Source organism: Capricornis sumatraensis, chromosome 7 (assembly GCF_032405125.1).
Source record: "Capricornis sumatraensis isolate serow.1 chromosome 7, serow.2, whole genome shotgun sequence".
NCBI lineage: Eukaryota > Metazoa > Chordata > Mammalia > Artiodactyla > Bovidae > Capricornis > Capricornis sumatraensis.
In genome coordinates this window covers 98422825-98432338 of record NC_091075.1, presented here as the reverse complement: position 1 = coordinate 98432338, position 9514 = coordinate 98422825, and the positions used below count along the sequence as shown (strand labels likewise).

General features: G+C 40.1%; 1 protein-coding gene across 2 annotated transcripts in view; it reads left to right on the top strand.

Annotated features, from left to right (window-relative positions):
- Nucleotides 1-5408: 5408 nt before the first annotated feature.
- PRKG2 (protein kinase cGMP-dependent 2) overlaps nt 5409-9514 on the top strand; it is a 111234-nt gene continuing 107128 nt past the window's right edge. For both annotated transcript variants that reach the window (XM_068975224.1, XM_068975223.1), the window contains exon 1: nt 5409-5869. In XM_068975224.1, the coding sequence (XP_068831325.1) occupies nt 5409-5869 (461 nt within the window). The remainder of the gene's footprint in view (nt 5870-9514) is intronic.

Sequence of the window (9514 nt, the reverse complement as noted above, 5' to 3'; positions counted from 1 at the left end):
TTTAACCCTCTAACGACTGTAAATGGTATGCAGCATTATTTTATCCGTCCATCTGTCTATGTGTCTGTCTGTCTCTTCCGTCATTCACACTCATGCCCAATATCATGGCCAAGGGCATATGAATACGAATCGAAAGTGTTTACACTGGGACTCTGACTCAATAACATTAGCGAGCACTGCACCATCTCCTGTATTTACAGATACATATATCAGAATCCAGATGGGTAGAGAGAAACATAGATACTCTCTCGATCAGAGCCGAGATTTTGGTTTCAAACTACTTTAGAGCTGGAGGGAAAACGGACAACAAAGGCTAATTCCTACCACACTGGCTGTCAGGTGTTAATCGGCCTGCAGGAGCCTCCACAGTTGGTTTTCCTTTTCCTGTGTCTCTTCTAATTACCTCTGCTGCGTGGCATTTCCTACATCATGATTAAAGTAATGTAATAATAATTTATAACTTTATATAGTTTTCCTCTCTTTTCCCAAATGCCACTGCTCATTATATTCCTCGTTCCTGTCCCTGGCTGCAGAAGAATATCTCCTTCAAAGTGAACTACGTTTTTTTGTTGTTATTGTTGTTTTTGCTTTCAAAGATATTTAGATGGGCCCTTTTGGTTTAAGGTTTTCAGTGCAACCCGTGTAAATAGATAGAGGCTACATGAAGGAATTGCAGAGGGGGAGTCCCTGCAGTCCTAGAACCTGGGCTGGGACCTTCATGAAGCTTTCGATTCTCCATCTTTTCATGGGGCTTCTCTTCACTGGGAGGGTATGCCAGGATGTTTGTTCCAAAATGACTTTTTCCCTTAATCCAGACAGAGTAAGCACACCCCTCTCTCTCACCCCAATAATTTTCATCTTTAAAACCCTCTTGTCTGGAAGACATCCAGTCTACTAGAGTTCTTTCCCATTCAGTAATGAGGGCCTGTGGACATTTCCTCATACCAAGTCACCAAAGTGCCTTGCTAGTCACATCCTATAAAAGCTACTTGGTGCCTACTACACACCAGATAGGGCTTCCCTCATAGCTCAGTCGGTAAAGAATCAGCCTGCAATACTGGAGATCTGGGTTCGATTCCTGGGTGAGGAAGAGCCCCTGGAGAAGGAAATGGCAACCCACTCCAGTATTCTTGCCTTGAGAATCCCATGAATAGAGAAGCCCGGCGGGCTCCAGTTCATGGGGTTGTAAGAATCTGAGATGACTTAGTGACTAAACCACCACACGCCAGATAATGCACAGGATCCCTTACAAGCATAATCTTCATAATAAATCTATAAGATGAATATATCCACTTTCTAGATTAGAAAATTCAGAAATTGAAGTAATTTATAGAAAGTTACACAGCTGGGAAAAGGCAGGTTGTTTTCTTACCCTGGCTGGCTTGATTCTGTTGCTTATGTTAAATCCTGATCTTTGTCTCCATGCTTATTTCTTATACTTTGAAAACAAACAAACAAACAAACTCATAGAAAAAGAGATCAGATTTGTGGTTACCAGAGGTGGGGAGGGGGTAGGATGCAAGTAATCAAAAGGTACAGACATCCAGTTGTAAGATAATTAAATATTAGGGGTATCATACTCAATATGATAAATATAACTAACACCGCTGTGTTATATATGGTATATATGAAAAGCTGTTAAGAGAAGAAATCCCAAGAGTTCTCATCACAAGGAAAATTTTTTCTATTTCTTTAATTTTGTATCTGTGTGAGATGATGGATGTTCTTTAAAATTCTTGTGGTAATCATTTTGTGATATGTATAAGTTACATCATTATGCTGTAAGCCTTACCTTTATACAGTGCTCTATGTCAATTGTATTTCAATAAAGCCAGAAGGAAAAAATTCCTGATCTTTATCTCCAAGGTCATTTCTTCTTTCTTTAAACGCTGTTCTCTGATTATAAGAATGATCTAAGAACCTATAGTTGCTAGATAGATAGAACAACATCCTGTGGTTCAAATGTGACTAGTAATACATATTTGAGAAATGGCTTTTCTCTCTTAATGACTGATACAGACAGGAAACAAAATGAGTCTAATTAGGTTTTATGAAGCCAGTCACTCGAAGCTTTGGATTGAGAGACGCCAAAATTGAAATAGGTGAACTAAGAAATCAGACTTAGTATTTATTGAGTCCTTTGGTAGCTTCCTTACATATCTTAAATTAGTGACCTGGAAGATGGGTTAGTTATTTCACTTCATTTCATCTCTCTTTGGAATTCTAAACTGTTCCAAAGATTTATTCAGTTTGCAAATTGATGTTTTTAAAACCACAGAATAGTTGGATATTTAAAATGGATAACCAACAACGACCTACTGTATAGCATATGGAACTCTGCTCAATGTTATGTGGCAGTCTGGATGAGAGGGGAGTTTGGGGAGGATGGATACATGTATTAATATATGTATGGCTGAGTCCCTTTGCTGTTCACCTGAAACTATTACCACATTTTTTGTTAATCCACTACACCCCAACGCAAAATAAAAAATTTAAAAACAAGCAAACAAAAACCAGAGAATAGCTGGGCTTTTGGGAGGATTTAACCACCTATACCTAACTGTGGTTCGAGTTTGCAAAATTATTGAATTGGCACAGAATGTTTTGGCTACCATACCTAGAGCAAAAATGATCCTAAGCCTTTTCATATTTAGAATGCTAGAACTCTTCTCTGTGTTGAATTTGACTTCAAATTCTTGGACTGCGCCTCTGGTATAGTACATGACACTTAGTTAGGTCTTAGGAAGCAATTGTTTCTATAAATAAAGAATGAATTGTTAGTTTAGTTTAATATTAGGTTTAAAAGTTTTTGTGCTTACTTTTGTTCTTTACAAGACAATTTCTTTTCCCCCACCCATTCTTCTCCCTTTATCCTGCCTTGGATTAGAAATGCTTGTCCATGAATCAGAAAAGCACGTCTAGAAAATATTTCACTGCTGCATGTTAAAAACTTGTGCACACATTAATTTAAGGTCCCTTTGGGGGTACCCTTCTTATGCTTGTCATTCAGAATCTCATTCAAGTGTATTCTCAGGTCCCAATCTAATGTTTTCTTTATTGCTTATTCAGGCTACCTTGGGGTCCAGGGCCACATCTTTGAATTCTAGTCTCCTTAACCTTTTTATATATTCCTAATATATAAGAACAGTAAATGCTGCCAAGTCAACAGAAGCTTAAAGGTTAAACCTGCCACATCTCTGCAACATATTAAGGCAAGTCTCAGGAGGCTGATGTTTATTAATGTCTACTTTGAACCTGAGTTCTATGAAGAATGTCTGGGTATTGCAAGATTGCTTTTATAAGTATATTTCTTTTCTGTTTCTACCATCTATCTTAGGTGACCTGCATTAGCTACTGGGATGCATCTGTTTGAAACTTAGAGGCTGTTTGTGTCTTTGTCTTTGTTGTCTTTGTTTTAGAGGTCACAGTGATTCTGGTAGAGCCAGTGAAATCTGTTTAAGCATTTCATTTCTCTCTGAGCTTGAAACTTGGAGAGAGAGAGAGAGTGAGGAAAGAATATGTGGGATTTATAACTTCAAAGTTCCATCATTTTCTTCATATATTAGATAATGAGCGTCATTCAAACTTAGTTTACAGGTTTCTTGGGTGATGGCTGTCAAAAATCACACACACAAAAGTACAGAATTTCAATAGCTAGCCTAAAAAGACTTAAACCTTATGATACTTAATCAAAGCAGTATTTTCCAGTCTTCAGCCTTTTGAGTTCTCTTTTTTGATTTTGCTCATATGTGTTTATTAACCACAGATGATTTCTTTTCTGTTTTCATTGACTTGACTCAGGAAAGCTAAATGCCTAAGTAAACCTCAAATTTTTCTGGTGCCAATTATTTACAATTTGTAATGAATGTTAAAACAAATACATTTCTATTGAACCAAAAAGAAATGTTTATGAATCAACTAAAATCTTGCCTCACATTCCCCAATCTGCATTTTACCTCCTGAGACTTACTGGAGGAGTAACTAACTGCTTTGGGGCCTACACTGAGGATATTCTTTTCAGGAAAATAGAGCATTGGCCCATAGGTTGTCATTTTTTGGGACAACCTTGGTTTTGGGATATAAAGTAAAGAATATCAAATAATCCCTATCCTTGTTTTTACCTTCTGGTAACTGCCATCCAGCAGCTTCCCAGATGGCCTTAGTGCTAAAGAGCCTTAGTGCTAAAGAGCTAATCCAGGAGATGTAAGAGACACAGGTTCGATCCCTGGGTAAGGAAGATCCCCTGGAGGAGGGCATGGCAACCCACTCCAATATTCTTGCCCGGAGAATCCTGTGGAAGAGGACTAAGTCCATGGGGTTGTAAAGAGTCAGACCCGACTGAAGTGACTTAGCATGCAGGCACTCATGCACAAACTGCCATCCACATGTTTGTAATGGTGAGTATTGTCAGAAAAGCCAAACTTAGATTCGATGCATGAGACAAGGTGCTCAGGGCTGGTGCACTGGGATGACCCTGAGGGATGGGATGGGGAACACATGTACACCCATGGCTGATTCATGTGAATGTATGGCAAAAACCACGACAATATTGTAAAGTAATTAGCCTCCAATTAAAATAAAAAATATATAAAAATACATATAAAAAAAGAAAAGCCAAACTTAATAGGCACCTACAGCTGGAGAAAAGTGCTAATGAGGCAACCCCAGCTCTGCCTCCTCCCACCCTGGAATGCAGATGTGTTGTTTTCTAAATCAGGGGAAGCTTTCTCAGTGGAGCTGCTCAGGGAGCTGTGAACATTGTGACATTAACAAGCCCCTGCTGCAGTAGTTGCTCCTTGGCATTCTGTCTTGGCCATGCTGACATCCGAATGGCGGTTCTGTTGTGACGCTTTTGACAGCTGTCCAGAGAGAGCAGGCAGAGAGAACAGCAGGTAAGGCAGGCCAATTGTGCAAAATGCTTAGGTGTGATGCTTTTGCCAGCAATGGGATGGGAGAGAAGGAACCCAAGCACCAGCCCCTCCTCAGGGAGGAACCAATGAAATCAATCCATGGCTTTCCTTCTGGAAGGGTGAGGAATTTATTGCTTACCGGAGAGCCACGAGTCCTGTGTTTCCATTTATGAGACAGAGTAGAGCAAGAGGAGCCAGTGGGGGCCGCTGGAAAGTGAAACTCCAAGGCATGCAGTGTGTGCTAAGTTGCTTCAGTCGTATCTGACTCTTTGTGACCCTATGGACCATAGCCTGCCAGGCTCCTCTGTCTCCAGGCAAGAATTCTGGAGTGGGTTGACATGCTGTCCTCCAGGAGATCTTCCTGACCCAGGGATCGAACCCTCATCTCATATTTCCTGCATTGGCAGGCGGGTTCTTTACCACTAGCGCCACCTGGGAAGCCGGAAACTCCACTAGGTAACCTCCGATTCTGTGCCCTCTCTCAGGTCCTTGAGCAAAATGGGAAATGGTTCGGTGAAACCCAAACACTCCAAGAATCCAGATGGGCACCCCGGGAACCTCACCGCCAGCGCCCTCCGGAGCAGGGTGACAGAGCTGGAAAGAGAGCTGAGAAGGAAGGATGCTGAGATCCAGGAGCGGGAGTACCACCTGAAGGAGCTGCGGGAGCAGCTGTCCAAACAGACTGTGGCCATCGCGGAGCTCACGGAGGAGCTCCAGAACAAGTGCATCCAGCTGAACAAGCTTCAGGATGTGGTGCACCTGCAGGGAGGAAGCCTGCCCCGGGCGTCCCCGGACAAAGTGCCTCTTGAGGTTCAGCGGAAGACCTCGGGATTGGTCTCCCTCCACAGCAGGAGGGGAGCGAAGGCTGGAGTGTCCGCCGAGCCAACCACCCGAACCTATGACCTCAACAAACCCCCCGAATTTTCCTTTGAGAAAGCAAGAGTCAGAAAGGACTCCAGGTAAGATGTTCCCCCAGCTTTTTGGCTCCGAATGCATTCAAATGATGAAACCTTAGAGTGCTATTTACTCAGTCTCCTCAGTGGACAAGACCGTAAGAACCTTTTCAGATTTTGGATAGAGGGGCTGAGGAAGTGGTTTGCTTTGCAACAAAGTCTCCCTTGAATCAGGACTTCTCTTGAAAGCAGAACTTGTGCTGCACCTCGACTTTGATTCCTGATTTGTATAACCAAGGAGCTGAGCTTACAAAAGTCGTTCCTGTGATCTTGAAAACCCTAGGGGAGTGAAAAGGTAGTTTTAGGAAGACTACCCTTCTCTCTTCCTATAGAAGTGGACTTAACGGTGTACACAGATCACACAGTATTAATATGTATAGCAAAAGTCACTTCTTAGCACTTCTGTCTGTAAGAGTCATGAAAAAGGGATAAGATGGTACCTCTAAGGGGGATGAATTCATTCATTCTTCCCACAGTTTCACTTGAGCACTGCCCTCTGCCAGCCTCTGTGTTAGATGCTAAGTATATATTAGTGAATAAATAGACACAGAGCCTCTCTCTTGCGGGGATGGTATACATAGAAACAAGTAAACACTGTATAATTGTTAATTGAGACAAATTATATGATGAAACAGAGAGCATAGTGGGTGGTATGTGGGGTTGGGGGTGAGAAGGGCAAGGAGGCAACAGAATTAGGATTGTCACAGAGGCCAGGCAGAAGAGGTGACCTTGAACTGAGACCCAAAGAAGAAAAAGGAACATAGACCAGGTGGAGCATTTCAGGCATGGGCAACAATTACAAGCTAGAAGTAATTTTAAAATTAAGGATCTTTAAAAGAAATGTAATTATTTACCACAACCTTCTTGTGTGTGCATGTGTGTATGTATGTATGTGTGTGTGTGGGTGTGTCTTTTTCTGGCTAAAGATTGAATTTCCTAACCAGGAAAGATTGACTAGAAACATCATGAATCAGAGTCTCCTTTCTGCACTGTTTTTCAGTGAGTAAAATTTCTTAGTTGAAATTAGATATTTTGCCTTGATTGTCTTGTCTGAGCCTGGATCCCTCTTTCAAAATGCAAGATTTGTGAAATGAGAACAGCTTTTAATTTATTCACATATGAGTTATGTAAATCAAGATAAAACATCTGACTTAAACAAATAAGTGATTAATTTTGACAACAGGATTATAAAGGGAGGTTTAATTCATCAGTTTGTTGACCGTGCTTGGCACATAGTGAATGATCGATAAATATTTGTTAAGGAAACAAGTCATGCTGGAGTATTAATCATAATACTGTGTGTCTGAAAGAATCTGTTTAATATTGGAGTTTAGAAGAGTTTTTTTTTTTTAAGCCAAGAGTTTATTTATTTGTTGGTTTAGAAAAGTCTTATCTATTCCTATTGCAAACATAATAATTATTTCTTTTTAATGATATGAATTCAGAAATTATAAATGCTGCTTACAAACTTATACTTGTTTTTCAATTGAACATCATGGTATGTTCTCTTTTGATGTATAAGGTATATGTGTACATAATAATTATCATATATTATGCATTATATTGGGGCTTCCCACGTGGCTTTGTGGTAAAGAATCTGCCTGCCAATGCAGGAGACACAAGAGACTTGGGTTCAATCCCTGGGCCAGGAAGATCCCCTGGAGGAGGAAATGGAAACCTACTCCAGTATTCTTGCCTCAGAAATCCCATGTACAGAGGAGGCTGGTGGGCTGCAGTCCATGGGGTTGCAGAGTCCGACATGACTGAGACTGAACGTGCACACATACATTGTATTACTGTATAGTGTTTGTTGCTGTTGAATCACTAGATTGTGTCCAACTCTTTGTGACCCCATGGACTGCAGCATACTGGGCTTCCTGTCCTTCACAGTCTCCTGGAGTTGGCTTAAACTCATGTCCATTGAGTTAGTGATGCTAACCAACCATCTGCATTGTCCACTTCTGCCCTCAGTCTTTCCCAGCATCAGGTCTTTTCTAATGAATCGGCTCTTTGCATCAGGTGGATAAAGTATTGGGGCTTCAGCTTCAGCATCAGTCCTTCTAATGAGTATTCAGAGTTGATTTCCTTTAGGATTGATTGGTTTGATCTCCTTGCTGTCCAGGAGACTGCCGAGAGTCTTCTCCAGCACCGCAATTTGAAAGCATCAGTTCTTCAGCACTCAACCTTTAGGGTCCAACTCTCACATCTGTACCTGACTACAGGAAAAAACATAGCTTTGACTATATGAACCTTTGTTGGCAAAGTGATGTCTCTGCTTTTTAATATGCTGTCTAGGTTTGTCATAGCTTTCCTTTTAAGGAGCAAGCATCTTTTAATTTCATGGCTGCAGACATAGTCTGCAGTGATTTTGGAGCCCAAGAAAATCTGTCCCTGCTTCCACATTCCCCTTCTATTTGCCATGAAATGATGGGACTGGATGCCATGATCTTAGTTTTTTGAATGCTGAGTTTTAAGCCAGCTTTTTACTATCCTCTTTCAAGAGTCTCTTTAGTTTCTCCTCACTTTCTGTCATTAGGGTGGTATCATGTGCATATCTGAGGTTGTTGACATTTCTCCTGGCAAACTTTACTGTATATACGAGCCCATTGCTATCTGGAAAGATTTCTGTGGGTAATTAATATATTGTGCTTATGTATAGTACACATAATTTTTGCAGGTAATAATTTTTGTTGGTAAATGATATATTGTGCTTATGTAAGGTATATGTATATGTATACCTTATACATATATATATGTATGTATACCTTACATAAGCACAATGTATCATGCACGTATACTATACATAAGCACAATATATTATTTACCCACAGAAATTCTTTCAGATAGAAATGTGCTTGTATATCTAGAAGTGTGAGAGAATGTAATAGCAATTCATCTTCTTTTACCATCTTCCTACATCTCCCACGAGATTTTACCTTATGAAGGAAGATTATTTTCAATTACTTTGTTCCAAAGATTTATGTCCATTTGAGTATTTATACCAGTATTTATGTCCATTTGAGTATGTATACCAGAAGTATTTCTGGTGTTAGGTAATGAAACCACTCCAGATAAATGCATTCCTCTTGATTTTTATAAGCTCTATTATAACAAGATAAAGGAAATCAGCAGCTAGGCACAGTTCACTGTTGAGCCAAATCGCCTCTGTAGTGAGTGGGACACAGAAGAGGAAAGATGTTATAGCCCTTGAGTAAGGATGAGCAATGATTCCCCTCAAACATCTTAAAGGCAAGCCCAAGAGTACAAGTTTGCATTAGGGACAAGATGAAGAAAGAGGATAATTGATTCTGTAATGATTAAATCCTAAAAAGACCAGATTAAATCCTTTATGTCTTCATAATCCCTTTATGCTTTCATAGAGCCTTTTGGTTCTAAATGGAAAAACTAATCAGAATATGGGAGCTACTCTTTTTCATTGACTGGTTTTTGTTTTATTTCCCCTTGTAGACATTTATGCTTCAATTTTCCCTTCCAAAAAGTCTTTTCCCTTAAGTCTGGAATAATGGGTTAAACACAGATAGCTAACATCACCAATTCAGAGATTTAAAGTATTCCAGTTTTTTGAAAGTTTTCAGTATTAAAATTCACTTTCCATTTTCCAGTAGTTCCAGCTTGAGGGAAAGGCTTTAA